At 36.4% G+C, this 23914-nt stretch overlaps 1 protein-coding gene across 1 annotated transcript in view; it reads left to right on the plus strand.

The window, feature by feature from the left end:
- Positions 1-23705, plus strand: part of ARHGAP5 (Rho GTPase activating protein 5) — a 66735-nt gene extending 43030 nt beyond the window's left edge. The window contains exons 3-7 of the mRNA XM_075192563.1: positions 2186-2330; positions 14782-14859; positions 16321-16452; positions 19164-19269; positions 22746-23705. Coding sequence (XP_075048664.1) covers positions 2186-2330; positions 14782-14859; positions 16321-16452; positions 19164-19269; positions 22746-23079 — 795 coding nt within the window. The 3' untranslated portion in view covers positions 23080-23705. The remainder of the gene's footprint in view (positions 1-2185; positions 2331-14781; positions 14860-16320; positions 16453-19163; positions 19270-22745) is intronic.
- Positions 23706-23914: the final 209 nt, after the last annotated feature.

Here is a 23914-nt window from a genome sequence, read left to right on the forward strand (position 1 = left end):
TTATAAACGCACCCACTTGAAATCTGGGTGAACACACAGACCAACAAAACACGCCTTTCAAGAATAGTCGAACGGCTTTATCAATGCCATGCCAAACTCCTCTACGCTGTTTGAAACAATCCAAGCAAGCGTTGAGGCCCATCCCCTGTTCTAAAAGATATCAAACACTGACATTTTGTTTTACTGTATTTCTTTTGTAATAGTCATCTGCCTCAAAAGATATAGGTGACAAAGGAATTTGTTTACATTATGCTATACAAATATCAAGATGACTACAGGTGAGCTGATGAGAGAGAGAATAAAGTTCCTTTCCTTTCATAGTCGTCTTAGGTTGAACTATGATATTTTTCTTAAACAATTTTAAAGATCTGTTCTCCTTTTATTAAGAGCCTGCTCTATTCAGCACTAGGGGGTAAATGTATGAACCTCCGGATTCTTCAACTCCGGCGAGTTCAGCGTCTTAAGCGCTTAAATTTAAAGCGGCGCTGCATTGTAAAGGGAATCCGGAGGTTCATACATTTACCTCATGATCTTTGTTTTTGAATTGTTTTTGTTTTTCAAACTGTTTTCACATGCATACAAGCTATGCATCTAGCACAAAATTACAGAAAATAAACATTCATTTGATTTTTGATATTGTTTCCAAGTAAAAACATACAATGAATTCAAAACTGTAGACGTGCTACAGTTCCCATTTACGATTTAGAAATAGGTCTATGTCCATATGGTTTTTTTTGGGTTTTTTTTTTTAGAAACTTCTCAATTCTAGACTTTAGTCCTGGAGAAAGCTATAGGACCAGCATTTTTCACATGGCCTGTTCCTGAATATCTTTGAAAATTCTGTATTACAAAAATGCTTAAAGGAAAGGGAGTAATAAACTCCTTTTTAAAGCCTAAAATCATTGGAGGTTGTTTGCAAACGAATGTTCTCACCATAACTAAAAATGTTAAAAGTTCAGAGTGACAGCTCTATTATATTGCAACCTAGCCTTCATTTGAAGTATTTCCCTTGCATATATTACTATAGTCTTCCAGTGAATGCCCATGCTTAAAACAATGGGTTTCTGATTGAAATTATTCTTGACGTCATTGCTGTACTTTTTCTTCCTGATTTAGAGAAGTATAATTTGACCGAAATTTTCTATTCAGATTTTTTGGTTTTGTTTATTTTAATTCAAACGCAAGTGTTTCTTCTTTTCGATGAAACTGCTGGTATTTGTCAACTACAATGGTGCATTAATGTTTTCTATGTGAGATGTTTTATTTGCTAGAACACTTTCCACATCACAATCACTTTTTAACAGCTTTTTATCAGCTGTCTATGAATATAAGACCAGGTACACATCTTGATGATAATACACATCAATTTCCCAATGTAGCTGTAGAGTTGATATATTTGACGTTTCAGCACGTAGGGCCTAGCTGAAATGTTTTGTGTTTCGGTTTTAAAATTATATTTATCCCCTATGTTGCTGAACTTGTTAATGCAGTGTCATTATTTAGAATACTGTTTAAATAGTTTTGCTGATTGTGTTAATGTTTTTTGCTTACTCTTTTTAAATATACTAGTAAACAATGTTACAGATATGTGGAGATTCAGAAGGCTGAGATACAATATTAAATAGGCTTTTCTGATGAAGACCATATGTCCATGTTTACATATCAGTATAACTATTGCAAACTAGAATCATTTAATTAGAAGCACTGTATGTATGTCAAGTTTTTTTTTTTTTTTTATGTTGGGTAAGGTGATCTAACATTGGACACTAGAAAGAGACTGCTAAAGAATATGTGGACTTCATTGTTTATATTACACATTGAATCTGTTATTACCCCTTTGTCTGATGTCTGAATGTTTCATATTTTGGCTGTTTTTTAGCTGCTTTAAAGTGTCTGTGATGCCTGTAGAAATTTTAGCTTTACTACAGGCTATTGTATTTTGTGGAATGACCCATTTTGCAGGTCCTAAAGTGAGTGAGGATACGTTTACTGGGTTGGTACAGGGAAATTGTTATATAACGATGTCTAAAATGCGCTTTTCCCCTTTATCAAGCACAGTTAAGCAAAGAAAACTTGAGGTTAGAATTCATTTATATACAATATAGTAGCCAGTAACCGTTCAGGTTTATACATTGATTCTTCTATAAAACTGGAAATCTGTAATCTTGACATTTTTCTGTTGTAGAAGAAGAAAAGCAAGCCGTTTAACCCACCAACACGTCGGAACTGGGAAAGCAATTACTTTGGCAAGCCCCTTCATGAGCTGGTGAGCCCAGAGAGGTCTATTCCTGTCTTTGTGAAGAAGTGTGTGGATTACATTGAAGAGTCAGGTATGAGTTCATTAGTGCATGATAGAATACCTGTTAGCCAGTGTTTCCTATTTTGTGGTTCCAAAAATCAATATGGGTATATTTGGGGAGAGTAGTCCAGTTTTATACATTTTGTCATAATTTATATGGCAGAATTGATATTACTACTTCAACACCCTGACTGGCAAGACTGTAAATTTTATTGTGGTGGTAGCATCATACCTGTGATTCCCTGCTCTACCCTCCTAAGTTAGTAAGCAGCAAAAAGGTTACTATGCTTAATCAATGTCAATTTAAATGTCAGTGAGCAGAGAGAATTCAGAGGCAATAAAGAATTCCTCAGGATACACAATTCTTTCAAAACACGGGGGCACTATATAAATAGTCAGGTTTGACAGAAAAGATCACATTGTTTTTCTACAGATGAGAGCTTTAGAAGACTAATATCTCCCACAGCACCCCTAGCGTCAGTCTGTGTTTACATACTCTAACATTGACTTGCATGTTGACCTCAAAAACAATGTTGTTGCATGTTAGGAAATGCTCTAGCAATTAACAATAAAATAACTAACTTGAAAAAAAAGTGTAAACTGATAATTTTTAATACATTCGTCTAAGATTCAGTCTGCGCAATGTAAAGGTTTATATGAGTTGTTTCATATCTGTAGCCTGGAAGCCTTATTTAAAAAAAAAAAAAGTGGGGAAAGAGGATGCTTTGTCTACCGCTTTTCTTTGGCTAGGTTAGTTAAAGGCAAATTTAAATAGAAGATATTTAAGAAAATATAACTGTATTTTGTTGGGTCACTATTTAGTTACTGCTTTACAATTGTTGATACGCAATTTTTCGTTCATGTTATACTTAATGCTTGTATCACATCAGATTGTAGTGTAATATTCAAAATAAATTATTGCCTGCACATGGTTGTCTGCTCATAAATAATAAAGCTCCTGAAAGATATTGAGGGCATATATATTTTGATGTTTTAGTGTGGACTTAACTTATATGAATGGAAAAACATACCAGAATCTAAGAAAAGCATAATCTATTCTGGAAAATGTACTCGTATGATTGTGAAGGTAGCATGGCATCATAGAAGTCAATACGTTATTTACCAATTAACATGTAGTAACCACTCAAATATTTGCTTACGTTTCGATCATACAATAGATCATTTCAAAATAATTGACTGTGGTTATGAATTACTGTATGTTTGCACATTGCTGGTAAATAATATCCTACATGTTTTATTTTCCACAAAAAATACAATGGTGTGCATGAAAGGCTTTAACCTGGAAAGCCGCCTGTGCTCTTAATAAATATAAATATATATATATATATATATATATATATATATATATATATATATATATATATATATATATATATATATATATATATATATATATATATATATATAATGTGTGTGTGTGTGTGTGTATATACACACTCTATATGGACACAAGTATTTGGCCACACTTGTTAATTATTGAATTGAGGTGTATAAAATCAAGCACCTAGCCATGCAGTCTCCATTTGCAAATATTTGTTACAAAATGGTTCAATCTGAAGAGCTGTGACTTCAAGCCTGGTACTGTGATCTCGTGCTACCTTTGCAATAAGACTGTTCATGAAATTTCATCCCTGCTGGATATGCCACGTTCAACTGTAAGTGCAGGCACTTATGAACAACTGCAACTCAGCCACGGAGCGTAAGACCACGTAAAGTCACAGAACGGGGTCAACGACTGCTAAGGCGCATGGTGCGTAAAAGTTGCCAGCGCTCTTCTGATTCCATAGCTGAAGAGTTCCAAACTTCCACTGGCATTGATGTAAGCACAAAAACTTTGCGGCAGGAGCTTAATGGAATGAGTTTCCATAGCCGAGCAGCTGCATGCTAGCCTCACGTCACCAAGACCAATGCCTGGCGTGAGATGGAGTGCTGTACAGCACACTGACACTGGGCTGTGGATCAGTGGAAATGTGATTCGTCACTTGACAGAACACGCTTCTCTGTCTGGCAGCCAGTCTGGGTTTGGTGGATGCCTGGAGAACGTTACCTACCTGACTGCATTATGCCAAGTTTGGAGTAGGGAGGAGGCTGTTTTTCAGGATTTGGGCTAGGCCCCTCATCTCCAGTGAACAGCAATCTTAATTGTTCAACATACCAAGTTGTTTTGGACAATGCCATGCTTCCAACTTTGTGGCAACAGTTTGGGAAAGGCCCTTTTCTATTCAACCATGACTGTGCCCCAGTGCAAAAAGCAAGGACTAGAAAGACATGGCTTGAAGAGCTCTGTGTGGAAGAACTTGACTGGCCAGCACAGAGCCCTGACTTCAACCCCATCGAACACTTTTAGGATGAAGTGGAACTGAGATTGCGAGCCAGGCCTTCTTGTCCAACTTCAGTGTCGGACTTTGTAAATGCTCTGCAGAATGAATGGGCACAAATTCCCATAGAAACACTTCAACATCTTGTGGAAAGCTTTCCAAGAAGAGTGGAAGCTGTTATTGCTGCAAAAGGGGGACCAACTCCATATTAACGTATGTGTATTTGAATACAATGTCATTACTGTCCCTGTTGGTGTAATGGTCAAGCATCTGAGTACTTTTGTCCATAATGAGTGCATGCGTGCAGATAGATATTATACACTGTTATATGGTATATCTATTTATACACATGGACTGACACAATTTTTATTTTAGCTGTTTATCAAAACATTCAGGTTACAGTTTTATTTAATGAGTATCGACAAGTGGGTGTTCTTATTTACAATTGGAGAAAGGGTTTAGGATCCGCGGCCAATTGAAAGGTGGCCGGTCCCGGGGGAGGGGCCAGCCACCGAGTACAAACATGGCGGCCCGAAGTAATGTTTTTATGTCCGGCCCGGGAGACATCTGCCCCCCGGGCCAGCCCGCCCCTGATGTCATTCCAATGTAGATATATATTTAGATATAGATATATATCTAATTTTATAGAGGACAGGAGCTGCTAATATAATTTGAAATGTCCATTTTAAAGTTTTTGAAAGCCAGTGGCTAAAGAATCATTAGAATTGGCTGACTAGTTGGTTGACTTTACAAAGCAATAACTTTCATTCAGCAAGAAGAGCCCTGCAAAACGTTTATAAAATAAGACAGTAAATGGCTATTGATTTAAAATATTAAAGAAAAAAACATACTGAATGGCCTGACTCAATTAGCTTTTTGGCTAAATACACTAAACAAAGGGTTACAATATAACATCAAGGAATAACACTTCACGCTTACATGAAACAATAAGACATTTGACACATTGTATATGCAACAGTATACAATTCGAGTCTGATACATTTTGATACAATGACATTTATGTTGATACATGTTAATACATTTCTCAATGCTATTTCAGCCAGTATATTAATGTGGAGAAGTTCTAACCTAGTTACCTCTTAGCTACCTCACGTTAATTAGCTAGGTCAACAAATAATCTATGTCAAGTCATTCAGACATTGTTCTGATTACAAACCAGATCTAAGCCACACCTCATAACAATGGACATTTGAATTACCTTCGCTAACACAAGCAAAATGACCTCTGCTGACCTGTTATTTTCACACAGTATGACAATATTCTTTCTATTTCTAATACATACAATATTGCAGGTAATAGCAAGGACAAAATGTACCTAATAACATGAAATACAACAATGCTCTGGTGTATATGCTTAGACTGGGTCAAGGGTTAAAAAGTACATTAAACTGTGAGAAATGGGTGATGAATAAAGTTTTCAGTCCGGTAGCACCCTGTTTTGTCACAATATACAAATGATTCTTGTTTCAATGCAGTGATATTTAACCTCCATTTTTTTTTTAATCCTACCTACTTATCTCAGACACACCCCTAGAATCTTGTGCTAAAAGCAGACCATCTGTCATTGGCGCGCTTTGGATATAATATGGCAATACGATCAGCCGAGGAGGTGTTAATCAGTTGTTGGTTTACTGTATGCTAGAGACCATTTCAATCTGCTCTTATATACCTTGCTGTTATACCAACAGTGAGTAAAGCGTTAAGGAGCTGTTTGTTCTCTGTGAAGTGACTGGTAGGCAACACAAGCTGTGTGATTAGAGCCCAGCCACACTCTGCTCCAAAAAAGCAAGAAAGGAAGCAGATGCTGTCACAATCGCCCAAATTAAATAACCAGAAGGTTCAACTGTAACAAATATTTCATGCCGAAGGCTACTGCCTGAGAATGTTGCTTGGTATTTGTTGCTGAAATCATTCCATGCACTTCTCAGAGTTTTGTTTAGAATATTTAAACAGGGTTAAGGCTAATGTGTGTCTAATGCTCAACAATGTTGACTCTCAGTTTCTTATTCTCAGTTACTGAACTCATTTTCAAGCACAATCGTAATTGGTGTTTTCTGCTGCTTAGCCATAATTCTCTTAGGTAGATTGCTTTTGCTTTAGCAATCAAATGGGAAGCTACTATGCTAGTAACTTCCGAAATGTCCTGACCAATTTTAATTTTTAAAACTTATCTGCACATAAACGGCATTGGTTTATTTAGAACATGATACTAATGAGAGAGAGGAGAAATAATCAAATGTATTACTGATAGAATAGTGATGTAATTAAAAATTCAGTATGTCTGGATGAAATGTGTTTAATGATGTAGGTGAATGTGCTTTACTGTAAATAATAAGAATATTAGAAGACAAAATACTGTTAATATTGTCATTATATTCTTTGTAAGCCATTGAGCATAAACACACCCTTTTTTTTTATTTATTTTTGTTAATTTATTTTGTTTGTGCTTAACCACACACAGTTCCTTTTGCTGTACATGTACTTTAGTAGCTGTTACTACCAATCCTGGTTAGTAGTAGCAGCTCGTTCAGAAGAAATGTTAAAGTTCAGGTGTCTACACACAGTGGGTCAAATCACAGATAGTATCAGCTACTAATGTACGCTTAATGAACATCTGGGACATTCATTAAGATGTATCGTTGGTGTGATGTGACGTATGAACGCGCTGGTTAAGCATATGTACAAAAGTAACATAGTAACATAGTTGATGAGGTTGAAAAAAGACACCAGTCCATCAAGTTCAACCTATTTTGGATCTCCTGCGATCCTGCACTTATATTTGAAATTAATCCAGAGTAGGTAACCGCCCATCTGTTTCAATTTTGAAAATCCTCCCCAGACTCAATATTGCAGTCCTATTTTTACCCTATATCCACTATCCTTTATTTTAAATTAACGGTCGTATCCCTGGATACACCTTTCCGCTAAAAATTTGTCTAACCCTTTCTTAAACATATCTATTGAATCTGCCATCACAACCTTCCCTGGCAATGAATTCCATATCTTGACTGCCCTTACTGTAAAGAACCCCTTCCTTTGCTGGTTGTGAAATTTCCTCTCCTCTAACCTTAGGGGATGACCACGTGTCCTGTGTATGGTCCTTGGGGTAAAAAGTTCCCAAAAAGTTCTCCGTATTGACCCCTAATGTATTTGTACATAGTAATCATATCTCCCCTTAGACGCCTCTTTTCTAAAGTAAACATGCCTAAACTGGCTAACCTTTCCTCATAACTTAATGACTCCATACCCTTTATCAATTTTGTCGCCCTTCTCTGAACCCTTTCTAGTTCCAAATTATCTTTTTTATAGAGTGGTGCCCAGAACTGTACTGCATATTCAAGATGAGGTCTTACCAACGATTTATACAGTGGCAAAATGACACTGTCTTCCCTTGCATCTATGCCCCTTTTAAGCATGCCAATACTTTGTTTGCCCTTGCAGCTGCTGCTTGACATTGAGCACTATTGCTAAGTCTACTGTCTATGAGCACTCCCAAATCCTTTTCCATTATAGATTCTCCTAAATTAATTCCATTTAATTTATAGATTGCGTTCTTGTTTTTGATCCCTGAATGCATAAACTTACATTTATCTGTGTTAAACCTCATATTCCATTTAGCCGCCCAATCCTCCAGTTTATTTAAGTCCCTCTGTAGAGAAGCTACATCTTGCTCTGATTTTATTACCTGTTGACATTTATTAAAGTTGGGTACCCAATAAAATATTTTAATGTTTCAAGAAATTCAAACTTAAGTACCCTAAGGGGTCAATTCAGCTCCCTGCTATGTGCCTCCAGGATGCACTCCGTGTTAATGTAACCTCACAGATATTTCTTTGCACCACATAGAGGTGCGCAAGAAAATTTGTGATGATCAGATACTGTAGTACCCTCAAATGACTGCAGCGTTGATGTCCTATGGCTTATCAGGGGTAATTGCACATAAACATGATTCTGCACCTCTCCTTATGCATTAGATCAGTATTCAGTTAAACATTATTCTGTAAATGTTAGACAACTGGTTCACTGTGAGTAGGGCTAATGGAAATTAGTGATTTTTATAATAATCTATAGTCGCAGTGCACAGCAGTGTTGGTAATCAGAAGTTCTAGCCTTAGTCTACATATTACTAAATAGTTGTTTTTTAGGGTGACCTAAAATAAAACACAGTTTTACATAGTGATGCTCTGTAGATCTTGTGATCCATGTGAATGAAAAGTTCATTAGGTAGGAGTATTGGCCAGTCTAGACTTGTCAGAACAGGAGAGAGGATCTCTGAGTGTTGGAAGCCTTAGGGGACCTGCTGGATCCAACTAGATCCAGTAAGTACAACTTTGTGTTTTATAAATTACTGCCGAAGTCTGATGGGATTTCTTTAGTTTTTATAAATGCGAATAGCCAAAATAATTATACACATTTGAAAAGTATACATGAAACTTGCCTAACGTGTCTTCTACATTACATAGAGCTCATGGTGTGCCTGTCTGCAATCTTACCATGGTTTGGGATTTATTTATTTTTTTTCTCTCTCTCTCTCTGGGTTGGTTAGATGCTCACAGAAAGAAATACTTTTATTTACTTTTTATTATTGAGCTTTGCTCTTATTGTTGGATGCAATTCTTGTATTTAGGTACACAACTAGATATAACAAACATTTGTTGTTCAAGTGTGCTTCTCATGACTTCCAACGGAGCGTATAAAGTAGCACATGTACCCTTCCAATCTCTTTTTAATGGTGTGTAGCTATACCATAGCCTCCAGTCAAGTGATAATACGTGGTTTCACAAACATTGCTTTATAAAAAGGAGGCAGGCATAAAATGTAATTGTAATTGAGTAATACATACTTTATTCTTAACCTTACATTTGTTGTGATTCCTATCTCTAATCTTAAAAAGTGTCCATTACATTGCTAGTATTACTTACTGTGTTGCAGCAAACATGAGCTAAGTGATTGCACCCTGCATGTTGCTAATGAACCCTTATCGCGTTTGTTTCTCCACAATTCTCAAGCATACTGTGTAATTGGTGTGCTTTAGAATGAAATGCAGATTCTTTATGGCATAGAATAATGTACCACACTGCCCTTATTTTATAAAGAGACACTAACGTCAAAACAAATGTTTCCTTATTTGTCTCTATGGTAGACAGTGTTATGAAGAGTAAAATTTGATGTACTCTGACTTTTATAGACCTAGCCGTGCCCCTATGATGTCAGACAGCCCTAACCAATAGGCCCTGGGGGGGGGGGTCATCATTTCATTTTAGATGCTTTCCAATCTAAATTGTGATTGACTCTCAAATTCTTTATAGTATGTTTAGAGAAATTGCAAGTTGATGTGATTTACAATCCAATATTGTAATTGTTTTGTATAAGATTGTAATGTGTAAAGCGGTATTCCCAGTTACTTGTTAATATTCACTTTCCTGCTCCCTTCCCTGTAGTAAAGACCCAGGAACTCCATGCTGAAACAGTTTTCCCGGGACTTACCCTTTTTCTGTGGTATTGTCCAGAAAGCGACATTCGTTCGCCATGTTTAAAATGGCAATACATATTCCTATCCATGTCCTACCTTATGACCGCATGTGTGATTTTCATACCAGTTAATGTCGAATTCTCCTTAAAGGCTCTTACCCACTGGCGTTTATTACGTGTTATACTAGCATTTTTAACTTGATAAGCACATGTAAACAAGTCTACACTATAAACAATGGTTTCTAGTGTCAGTCTTACCCACTTCTGGCTTTACTAGCGATGTGGTAGCTTTCCATTTTTCGCAAGACATCACCTTCTAATTTTTACATTTACTGTCGGTTAATGCATTAGAGAAGCCTACAGTTGGCTCCAAATACTATATAAAAAGATTTGGTAGTTTTAAATATCTGGGGTTCCTTTGAACATTGGTAACCTCCCGTTACTGACCACTCCTACTGCTCTTATTGCCACCAGATACTCGCCCATCGTAAGTGATGGCTACACACCAGTTGTGGAAGAGTAGTCTCTGCCACTGCCAGCCTCCATAACAGCTCCTGCAACCGCTTACTTCACTTCTTCCCTACACTTTTTGATGTGTAGCTGCTGCAGCATGTCTTTGCTGGTGACTGTGGGCAATTGTTTGCTTGCTACCCTGCAGTCCTGACCCAAAGTAGAGTGTTGACTGGGTTCAGCAGAGGGGACAGATAAGAGTGGTAGGCAATCTCGTAGAGGAGCAGGGCTATGCGTTACAGCATTTCAGCAGACATTGGCATTGTACACGAGCAAAGCAGGATCTTTCTGAATATGAAATAAGTTACCATTGGGTAGCAAACATTAAGAGCTGTGTGGCTGGAGGGAGTAGACCTTTTCTGTCTGTCCTTGCATTGTGAGGGGCACTGCAAGTCTGGGATTTTTCATTTTTAAATCTCCAGCCCAAATTACGTCCAGAAAGCCGGCTTCAAGATCTAGCGTCTCTTCCAAGCTGAAATCCTGTCCTCCATCCATGTGTCCATCCACAAATTCTGTGTGACATGGATGCATCTTGCATGGGCGTTACTGATAAATGTCACGCAGAATGTACGTTACCCCAGACCATAACAAAATAAAAAATCCATTACATTTTTTTTCCTGATCTCATCCCCAGCCCTCTCTACCCTTACACCCATCTAAAACTGTGGCATAACTTGCTTTTTTGGTCTTGGACTATATAACTACATTATGTCATACAAATGAAATACACATATTTTGCATAAGGGAAGTATCTATATAGTATTGCAAATAGAGTGATATTTCTGCATGCTACTTTTACACCTACTCATTTTCTCTGGTTATTTCTCTTCTGCTGCTAATGAAAAGAATGAAGCTAATTTTGTGCAGTCTGTATGGGGAGTATATACAACCCCGGAGCTGGTAGTGTTACACCAGCTATGCACTTCCCCCTTCCCATTATAAAACTCCGCATCTCTAAGAAGAAGCCTGCGGATAATAGTTCACTTAGTCCCAAGATTTGAAACCTATTGTTCATCTCTTGCTTTTAGAGCCCCAGATTTGCACACCACACAATTTGGACATTTTAGCTTAGTGGCTTGTGAAAACACTGTTAACAGAGCATGTTTTCGAAGACTGGTACAGGTTGCTTTTATTTTAATGGGTTATATAATATTTCATTATAAATAATGCTTCAAATGTTTGACAGCCTCAGGAACTATATCCAAGCAGTGCCTCTTGCTGTGCCTTGTATGATTTTACTTTAGTAAGACAAGTATAAAATGGCTGTCATTGCTAAGCTGTTTGCTGGAAAGTAAAGGCGGCATTTTTTATGTTTTACGTTTAAGTGTTTCTTCTCACTGGTTTTTAGTAAACGTATGAATATATTTTATTGCATGGAGAGACTTCTCTTAATTAATGAAGTATGAATGGGATCCACCACTTTGTTTCACTTCTGACATGAAATAGTTTTAGTACCAGCTAAATGTTCAGAACTGAAAAATTGCTTCAAACATTTTGTAAATGGCAAATTATTCCTTAGCAATAACTTTGGAATCTGTATTTTATATCTCATGTGAGTGTTTAGTTTTATGTAGTTTAAGCTGATCCAAACTATAAGAGTTAATGTTTTAGTAGCAGCATGGCCTTACAGCTTAATACCTCAAATATCTGCTATTGCAACTGCTGTAGGTGACAAAGTAAAGTGGCAGAGTGAAATACAAATTGGTTGCTATTTACATGTCTCATTATCTCTGCATGCTCATTAACAGCTTTTATGCTTGAGGCAATCTCGTAGAGGAGCAGGGCTATGGGTTAATAAGCATTGACTGTGGTGGTTGTGCATTGCTTTACTGTATTTTGTCTTAACAGATATGCTTACAATTTCACTATACTGTTTGAATTATAAATTTCCTTAATGTTTGTGAAGCAGTAATATTCCAAATGCATATTTGTTTTTTGTTAGATGTTTGGCATGGTGTCGTCGACCATTTGGTTTTAGCTGCAGAACACGAAGTGCGTCTGAGATAAAAAAAAGAAGCTTTGCTCTGTTCTGTTATCCAGCAATGTTCTATGGATCCCCAGAGTCCAATTAGTTCAACACATTTGTCCAATAAAAAAAAAACAAAAAAAAAAACAGTTTTCCATTCTTAGTGCGTGTGCCATGATTGTTTCAGTCTGCCATCAATGTCCTCATTTAAATTCTCATCTGATTTAGAGGTTTGGGTATTCTCTTTACTTTGCTGTTGAACAGTTTATCGAAATACTATTTAGCAGAAGAAATAACTTATGTCTTACTACAAACCAGATAAGCTTAAAACGGATGTGTAAAATTGGCATTGCAGTGTTGTACTGTATGTGTCCATAAAGCCAGCAGCTTTTTCTGCTGTAATAATTCAAAGAAAAATTAGTGTAGTATGTTTTTATTTACCATCTCTTTTATATAATGTTAATCACCAGGAAATAACTCATCTGCCTATTGAAAAAGCAGAGTACGTGAGTACCATTTGGTATCTCATCTCTGACAAATTTGTAGTCTTGAAGAATAAGTCCAGTTTCCAAAAACAGAAAAAAAATGATAAAAATTTATACAATCAGACACGTAATTTTTAGCCGGTATACATAATAAAATCGATTTAAAATATAGTTATGTAGAGATATATATATATATATATATATATATATATATATATATATATATATATATATATATATATATATATATATATATATATATATATATATATATATATATATATATTGAATGAATGTGTGGACCCCAGTTCTGTTCTAGTAGAAGAAAATCCAGAAACTCACAGGACCTAGAAATATACTGTTGTTTTTTTTTTTTAGTACTATAGGTGTTGCAGTGGGTGCACGTTTTCCCTGAAGACATGAAGCTGGCTTCTAGACTTGTGTGACATACAGTACTACATTCTTTTGGGTTTTATTCCCAATTTTGTACGTTAACAGTAACGGTGCAAGTACTTATGTGAAACTACCACTTTACTATCAACCAGTCAAGGCTCTTTTTCATTTCACAAATATTTCTTGTTCTAGCAATATATAAAATATTCACACGCCTATAAATCTGTCATGGTCAGTTTCTGGCCAATAATCATTTCTTATTGTTTCATGCTGCAGCTGAAATTAATAGTAACTGTAATCATCACAATTTTATTGGCTCCATACTCTACATTTCAGCAGTTCTAATCTTTCTTCTTCTTTTTTAAAAATTCAGCCATGTGCTAATAAAACTGTTAAACCAGAGCTGACATTCTGTCAGGTGTCTGACAGGGTTTGCAGGCCCCCTCCTGTCCTCCTGAACTAGCCCGGAACGCCGCCCCCCATATTCCTTTTTTTTTTTTTTTTTTTTTCAAAGCACTGAAATCTGTGTTCGCTTAGTTGGCCATCTGCAGTGAAAAGCCCTGGATGTGATCCCTGGTGGATCAACATATACTCATCCAGTGAAAGTAAAATCCTCCCTGTGACATCTGGTCTGAGGCAGGAAATAACTGTATGATGATCTATACCAACCAAAGAATGACTGCATCTGACCTGCATTAGATTGGTTGCATGTGTTTATCATTGTCTTTTACCATTCCAGAAATTAAATATTCTGAGTACCACCAGATTCAGCCCATAAAATAGCATAAATAAAAAATAAATTGTAGATGTTGTCACTTTATTTCCTTGCAAACACCCACAAAAAATTGCCATATGTTGCCTTTCTCCAAATGTTGTTGTTGCCTTCACATGGAGGCAGCCATTTTGAGTGTCAATCTTTATAAGGCACAATAATCTTTCTACTGATTAATTATGAAACAATAATGAAATTTATTATTATGCCACATTAGTCCCCAGTGGTGCACCTTGCTGGTTTGAACAATGTAGTACCGTACTTGGTTCTGTCACAAAGGGTTTGGCATTCACTTTTTTTATATGCTGCTTTACCTGGTATAAATGTGCTTATTTGCATTGCCATCATACCCACTGTGTCTCTAACATCATTGATATTGGTGCTTACTAAATTTGATGCCAAGTTACAAAGATATTTTTGATGGTTACATGCATAAATCTTATCTACTTTAGACATGCAAAATGCTTTTCATTGCAAGTTAATAAGTTTGGTTTTTTTTTTTGTTTTTTTTAATTTAATTTCAGGACTGGGCACTGAAGGTCTGTATCGTGTCAGTGGATACAAAACGGACCAAGATAATATTCAGAAGCAATTTGACCAGGGTGAGCAGTCACTGCATCATTATTATTCTATAAAACATTGCACAGTTTGGCTCTGCCTTAGTTGTGCATTTCTGAGATACTGCTGGAAAACAGTCCTTTTTGGACACTGTTCAATAACATATTTGCTTCTCTGTATACAGACTGTATTGTTTGTTTCTGGAGCTGGACCAAACCAATTGCTCCCTGTGCTAGAATTATCAAAACTTGTTTTCTCATTCATAACATTTGTTGCAGTAAGTTAACTATAATGTTCTGCAGGATGTTTACTTTAGATGAGATGCGATCTTTGTTCCACATATTCAGAAAACCCATGAAGTTATGATCCATCTGGTGTCATTTGTGTTTACAAGCTAGGTATGCAAAAGTAGTTTGATATCAGAAAACATGGGATTGGTGTAACCTACAGGAAAGAAGAATATGTGCATCATTTTACAGTGATTGTGAATTAAACAATTTAATGGGAAATTGCAGCATGCTCACTCTCCTACTATACTTGGTGAACCTATGCCTCAGGATTTCTTGGCTCACCTGCCCTGATTTCACATTATTATCACATTCCTCATGAACCTATTAACCCATAGAGTACGTGCCAGTTTCGGCTAAAAAAAGTTAATGTACCTTTGAGTTGAGATTAAGCATTTTGTATAAAGCACATTTTTTTTTACAATTTTCTTTTCTTATTCTTTTGAAAGGGGTTGCATGTTACATGAAATCATCATCATTCGTTTTATATAGCGCCACTTATTCTGCAGTGCTGTGCAGACAACTCATATTAGTCCCTGCCCCATTGGGGCTTACATTCTAAATTCTCTTATACACACAGACTAGGGTTAATTTGTTAGCAACCAGTTAACCTACTAGTATGTTTTCTGCGTGTGGGAGGAAACCGGAGCACCCGGAGGAAACCCACGCAAACATGGGGGGAACATACAAACTCCTCACAGAAATTAAATGGAAACCACAATCGTTACAATAGTTGTAGACTACATTAACTTTTTTTTTTTCTATATTGGTATTTCAACACTTAAAAGCTTTATAGGTCTGTGTGTCAATATATCCGAAAAGCCATTTTGTGGTTTGATGCAATATTTGCCTGTTTGCCTCCACTGTGTGTAGACGTCAATTTAATTATACTTTGTCTCTTGATTGGTTTTGAGAATCCTTGTTTGAATTTATAAAATGTTTTGTATGACCTTTTATGTCTTACATTGTATTGTTGTGGAGCCCAATTAATGGCAGCATTTAATCCTATAGGCTGCTACCGCTAATGGATAAAATTATATGTATTTAATGTATCAATCCAGTCTTTTAAATTTATTATTTTTTGTAAATAAAGGTTGGTAATGACTTTCATATATAGACGTAGTGTGATTTTCTAAATTCTGCAGTTAAATGTTATTGCAGATACAAAGTATTTTATCTGAAAAAACTAATTGAAAGACTATATGGATCGTCTTGCAGATAACAATTTGAACTTGGCTTCGATGGAGGTTAATGTAAATGCCGTTGCTGGTGCTCTGAAGGCATTCTTTGCAGACCTTCCCGCTCCTCTAATACCATATGTTCATCACCCAGACCTTTTAGAAGCTTCAAGTAAGTGTAATTGCTCACCATTTATGTCTGTTTTCAGGTATGACCGTTTCAACCAAATTTCTATTTAGAGCCAAAATAACAAAGGAGGTTGAGTGGATTGAATGTTTGCATGGCTGCTACCTATATGGTCACCAGATGATCACACTGATTTGACATGTGATCCAGTCTCTGTGGCCTTTTAAAGAGCACTTTTCTCTTATACACAGTCGCAATAGTCCTTTTTATGAGCTGAATTAATATTTGAGAATTGAGACTGTTAAATCGGATCAAAAATATAATGGAGTTATGTTCTGAATAATATTAACAAGGCACTGCTTCCTAGTGAATTGATAGTTTGCATTGTCATAAATATCTGTAAAATCACACAACCTGAACTCATTGGGGCTCTTTGTGAGGTGGATGCTTTTGCACTCTGAGCGTACATAGAAAGACGCACACAAAAATAAAAGCACTCATATGTTGAATTGATGCATCTAAAGATGTGTCCAGTGCAAAAACAGTAGAATTTGCACCAGGCGTAACAAATGTGTGTGTGTGTATCGTGGCCAAAAGTTTTGAGAATGACACAATTATTATTTTTCACAAAGTCTGTTGCCTCAGTTTTTATGACGGCGATTTGCATATACTCCAGAATGTCATGAAGAGTGATCAGGTGAATTGCAATTAATTTCAAAGTCCTTCTTTGCCATGACAATGAACTCTATCCTAAAAACATTTCCACTGCATTTCAGCCCTGCCCCAAAAGGACCAGCTGACATCAGGTAAGTGAGTCTCTCGTTAACACAGGTGAGTGTGTTGACGACAAGGCTGGAAATCACTGTCATGCTGATAGAATTAGAATAACAGACTGTAAGCTTTAAATCATTGTTGTTACTCTGTTATCCATGGTTATCTGCAATCAAACACGTGCAGTCATCATTGGTTTGCACAAAGAGGGCTTCATAGGCAAGGGTATTGCTGCTAGTAAGATTGCACTCAAAGCAACCATTCATCGGCTCATTTATCAAGGAGAGAGGTTCAGTAGTTGTGAAGAAAGCTTCAGGGCTCCCAAGAACCTCCAATAAGCACCAGAACAGTCTCCTAAAGTTGATTCAGCTGCGGGATCGGGGCACCACCAATGCAGAGCTTGCTTAAGAATGGCAGCAGGCAGGTGTGAGTGCAAAGACTTTTGGAGGATGGCCTGGTGTCAAGAAGGTCAACAAAGAAGCCCATTCGCTCTAGGAAAAATATCAGGGACAGACTGATATTCTGCAAAAGTTACAGGGATTGGACTACTGAGGACTGGAGTCATTTTCTCTGATAAATCCCCTTTCAGATTGTTTGGGGCATCTGGAAAAATACTTGTCCGTAGATGGAAAAGGTGAGCGTTACCATCAGTCCTGTGTCATGCCAACAGTAAAGCATCCTGAGACCATTCATGTGTGGGGTTGCTTCTCAGTCAAGGGATTGGGCTCACTCACAATTTTGCCTAAGAACACAGAATAAAGAATGGTACCAAAACATCATCCTCCAAGAGCAACTTCTCCCAACCATCCAAGAACAGTTTGGTGACGAACAATGCCTTTTCCAGCATGATAGTGCACATTGCCTTAAGGCAAAAGGGATAACTAAGCGGCCCGCAGATCAAAACATGAAATTTCGGGTCCATGACCAGGAAACTCCCCAGACTTTAATCTCATTGAGAACCTGTTGTCTATCCTCAAGAGGCAGGTAGACAAACAAAAACTCACAAATTCTGACAAACTCCAAGCATTGATTAGGGAAGAATGGGCGGCCATCAGTCAGTATGTGGCCCAGAGGTTGATTGACAGCATGCCAGGGCGAATTGCAGAGGTCTTCAAAAAGAAGGGTCAACACTGCAAATATTGACTTGTTGCATACATTTAGTGTAATTGTCAATAAAAGCCTTTGACACTTATGAAATGCTTGTCATTTTACTTCAGTATACCATAGCAACTTCTGACAAAAAGGTCTAAAAACACTGAAGCAGCAAACTTTGTGAAAACCATTACTTGTGTCATTCTCAAAACTTCTGGCTATGACTGTATACATGGCAAAGGATGGTTGATCATATAACTTTCCTCCACATCTCAGAAGTCCATTGCTTGTGCTGTTTGCAGGTTGTGATGAGCTGTTTATGCACTACAACCTAACTATATCTATCTTAGAATGTTTGTGAGAAATTCATGTGAGTTGATGTGCTGTTTAATTTTAGGGTTTTTTTTTTTTTTTTTTTTTTTTTTTTTTAAAGAATAAATCAAATAAAACCCGTTTTGCCTTGCACTTAAAATGAATGCAGAGATGCACTTCCAACCACTGTTGCCCCTTGCTAATTATGTTTTTCCCTTGAAATTCCACCTTTAACTTGTTTTTGTTTTACAAGCAATAGTGTTTAACTGTCTTTATAAAATCACCCCTCATTAAGGGTCCCTGAGATCTTTTTTTTTTTTTTGTGTGGTAGCCATGCTTGCTATAAATCTAGATAACCAGGACAATCATTTTATACATGACACACTGCATTCTGAGAGGTTATTCGATTAAGTCATGAGCCACACATCTGTTGAATCCTTTCTGTCAATGTACATTGTTTCTCTCGTTGACATAAGTGCTTCCACTTTTTTTGTACACTACCTGTGTTTTAGTAAAACTAGGCTACAAGAGGGAAACCAAAACCTAGTTAATAAACTGAACACTTCTTTCCGCATTTACAGAAGTCCAGGATAAGATGGAGAGGCTACGTGACTTGAAGGAGATTTTGCGCAATTTCCCTCCTGTCAACTATGAAGTCTTCAAATTCATTATATCTCATTTGAACAGGTGATTATACAATGATTAATTTGCATAACTTTGAATTTGTCAGAACAGAATTGTAATATTGCAATGAATGCTAATTTTAAAATTTAAAAGCACTTATTTAGAAGCTTTAAATCTCCCAGAAGTTGGATATATAATTTCATTAGTTGCCACCCTTCAGGGAACTTTTTTTATTCACGCTCCCTGAATTCAATTAATGGGCAATAAACCACTGCCGTGGTACCTTAACTACAGTCAGTGAAGGAGCTGGCACACAGACGTCCGCCATCAGAACAGTCAGAAGAAACTAGCAGGCAAATACGAGCCACTCAAAAATGCTGCTTGTCCCAGAAATGGACAGCATTCTCTTATTCTGTATTTTCAACACCTTAAAATTTAATTGAAAGGGAGATACTGCTACCAATATGGAGGGGTTTCTATAGTGTGGTCTACAATTGCAGACCAATAGCCAATGAACAATTACAAAAATGTGTATCGAAAATAGAGAAAACATGAATAAGTAAATTATTGCTAAGAGACTCGTCCAATATAATGAAAATTAATAATGGTGCTTTATTGACTGAAACCACTTAATTATTGGTTAAGTGTGGAAATAAGAACTAACTATAATATATATATATATATATATATATATATATATATATATATATATATATATATATATATATATATAATCTGTGTGTGTACAGAGTATACCAACAAAGAGTGGAAATCGGTGTATGCTGTGAAAAATTATGTTTAAATGCTGGATCTAAAATGCCCGGGTCACTTCTATATTAATGTGAGACAGCGCAACACTTTCTCTTCAGGCGCAATCAAGGTTCCTCTACATTGGTTTATTTGATGAGCAATTATCCAGTGCCTTATCTAGTACATGGTTTAACTGTATTTTATTTCAACTCGCCATAGGGCGTCTCGTGTACTTTGAAAGTGCTAATTTTGAGAACACACGGATGTGCAATTGGTCGCTTGTGTTTGTTGGTGGAAAATCAACTAAAGTAACATTTTTTTAGCGTATAACATAGTAACATAGTTGATGAGGTTAAAAAAAAAAAGGCACCAGTCCATCAAGTTCAACCTATTTTGGATCTCCTGCGATCCTGCACTTATATTTTTGAAATTGATCCAAAGTAAGCAGCCGCCAATCCGTTACAATTGTGAAATAAGGAACTGCTTTCGTCTTTCCAGAGAGGAGGCTCACTTTCCAAACCGTGTAACACTGTTTACCTAGTGCTACGATACTGTTCTCACAAAGCTATGCACTCCTTATGAAACAATATTGATATTTCCTAACAAGTTCTATTTGTAAACAAAATGGGGGATGCTGTCGCACTAATCATGGAAGCTATAACCCAATATATTTTTAATTTTATAGTTGAATATATAATCAATGTAAACGGGGTGCTACCTTAAACTGATAATGTATATCAAGAAAAGTAAGGAAGTTTGTTGTAGGTGCACATAGCTTCTTTATTATTAAAATATAATTTTTATTCAAAGATTGTTTAAAATAAGCAAAATATAAAACAATTTAAAATCAAATGCTGTCTGCACAAATTATCATCTTTATTAAATATAGGACTTATGCTGTTGGCAGATATAATGGTGACCAATAAGCAGGTTATTAACTGAATGAGTATTCAAGTATATAAATCATGTAAGCATTGATTTTTATATATGCATAGATGAGCTCCGTATCAGTGTAGCCCTATACTTGTTCTAGCAATGAAAAACACTATCTGTATAGTGCCTTAGTAGGCGATTGCCCGCATGTAATTTTGAAGTGCATAAATGAGCTCCGTGTCAGGATATCCCTGTATTATTCTAATAACATGAACGCTGTCTGTAAAGTGTCTTACTCTGTTAAGTTTGTACACATTTTTCAATCAATAAAGATCTTAATCTACTAAAAAAAATCAGATTAGTTATACACTCTTTTTCTCTCCAAATATCTGAATAACTTTCTAAGACAATATAGGTCATTCTTTCAACTTAACAACAAGACAATAGTTAGAAAACCTTAGAATGTTCATTACATGGATTATTATCACAAGTTAAACTATTCCTAAATCAAAATTATCTACCATATAATGATATAGGAAATATATCACTGCCGTGTACTCCCTAAAAATGGACTTTATATAATACATATTAACTTAGGTCAATTGACCGGAGAGATGGGTTAGATAACATATTTAGGCAATAGATACAACTATCAATGTAACAATTTAAAATACAATCAATTTGCCACAATTTTATATATAATATGGTCATCCGATCATCTGGTCATCCTCCATATATAAATATTAGAACTGTCCATTAGAAAATTAATTAAGGCAGATATGTCTCTGTGTGCTCTTTATATAAATCGCACTGTGCAGTTACGATAATAGCACTCAGATCGTGATCTTATGTATAAAATAATCCAGAGGGCGGAACTATCATAACTAACAATGATATCCAATAAAATGGTATCACCGTCATTCAATTTAATTCAAATGAATGATGATTGGTCCAGGTCGCGATCATGTGACTATGAAGGGGTGTCCCTTCAGGGTACTTAAGAAGTGTCAATTCAGTGTCTCGGCTTGTCTGAGAGAAAGCAGACTTAAGCGAAACGCGCGTCGGCGTCCTCGCTGTCTGCACTATTTGTATGTTGTTGAAACTGGCAGCTTATTTCTACTGATGATACTCCGATATAACCAGATTTAGTTCGGAAGTATCATCTAGGCAGATAGCAATACATCCTCCATATTAGAAGCAGAAATGGTCATTTAGACAGTTTACAGACAGCGTTCATGTTATTAGAATAATACAGGGATATCCTGACACGGAGCTCATTTATGCACTTCAAAATTACATATGGGCAATTGCCTACTAAGGCACTATACAGATAGTGTTTTTCATTGCTAGAACAAGTATAGGGCTACCCTGATACGGAGCTCATCTATGCATATATAAAAATCAATGCTTACATGATTTATATACTTGAATGCTCATTCAGTTAATAACCTGCTTATTGGTTACCATTATATCTGCCAACAGCATAAGTCCTATATTTAATAAAGAAGATAATTTGTGCAGACAGCATTTGATTTTAAATTGTTTTATATTGCTTATTTTAAACAATCTTTGAATAAAAGTTATATTAAGTTCCATTTGTAACAATGTAATTTGCAGACAAGATTCTCAATATAGCCTTTCAAGTTTGTGTCAATATTAGATCAAGATTTTAACTAATCTCCAAAGAACGTCGCAGTTTAGAGGCTACAGTGAATGGGTAGCAGTGTTAGAATTTTTGAATGTCAGATGTGGAAAGCTTTCGCTAAGTAACTTGAACGCATCTTTATATGAACAGAGATTACTGTCAAATACTAGATTATACTGCCTAACATGTTATATTTTTGTTAAAAATTATTTGACATAAAACAATATTTAATTTGGTGACCACCACAGCTAAAATATTTGTCCTTTTCTAGGGTTAGTCAACACAACAAGACTAACCTGATGACTGCAGACAACCTTTCCATCTGCTTTTGGCCTACTCTTATGCGTCCGGACTTTGAAAACAAAGAGTTTTTCTCCACCACGAAGAACCACCAATCTGTCATAGAAACCTTCATTCAGCAGTGCCAGTTTTTCTTTTATGATGGTGAAGTTGTCGATTCTCCCAGTGTCACCAGTTCCCCATCAGCACAGCACAGCAGTCCGGGTCAGCTAGCACCACCTTTAGTCCCTCTGCAGTTACCACCTCCTCTTCAGCCGCAGCTACTTCAGCCCACACTGCAGGCTGACGCCCTGGGCATCATATAAGTGGGCACGACTTTGTACTGTTTTATTTCATAATCCCAGATTCCTACTGGCTGACAGTCATATAGGAGAGAGACTTTTCACCTGTAGTAATATCTTACTGACACAGATGGATCTGATTTATTTTTTTAGTTACCGTTATATTTCTTTCTTTCTTTTTTTTTTTTTTTAAAATACTTTGGAACGTTTAGAAAGAGATTGATCTGTGGCAGGCCTTGTTTGTGAATTTTGCTGCTGCATGGAACTTCTATATAAATACTATACGCTTCTCCAAGTGTCATGAAGATACTTATCAGAAGAGAGGATAAAACACACAGAATAAACAAAAATGGTTGTTTTCTATAGAAAATCTAATTAAATTTACAGAAATAAATCCTTTATGAAGCGTTAATGCTTTCCCAGCCCGTCTAAAGGCTGAGATTTATTTTGGTGTCAAAGCATCCGTGGTGTGCAGACGTGGGCATGTGTGGGTGTGTATGGGAGCCTGGCAAGTGGGGTGGGTCATGGATTCCTTGTTGGCGATGCTTGGATTGGAGCTTATCTTGTAAATGATACAAAGTAATAATTGTATGTACATATATATAAATGTTTACATATTTCAGGAATAAACATCCATCCATTGAATCAAATTTTTTGTTCTACATGAGGGAGCGAGTCGGAAAGTTCATAGTGTTCATCAAATAGATATGACTAACATAGAAACCATTTTGACTGTGCTACTAACGTACAAATTTTCTGGTTCCAGTGCTGTTAACTAAATTTAACCCTTTTGTCGCAGATTTAAGGCATTTAACTTTGTTCTGGATTATTTTGGAGAAAGATCAACGGTACTGCAATT

Source organism: Mixophyes fleayi, chromosome 12 (genome assembly GCF_038048845.1).
Source record: "Mixophyes fleayi isolate aMixFle1 chromosome 12, aMixFle1.hap1, whole genome shotgun sequence".
NCBI classification, from domain to species: Eukaryota; Metazoa; Chordata; class Amphibia; order Anura; family Limnodynastidae; genus Mixophyes; species Mixophyes fleayi.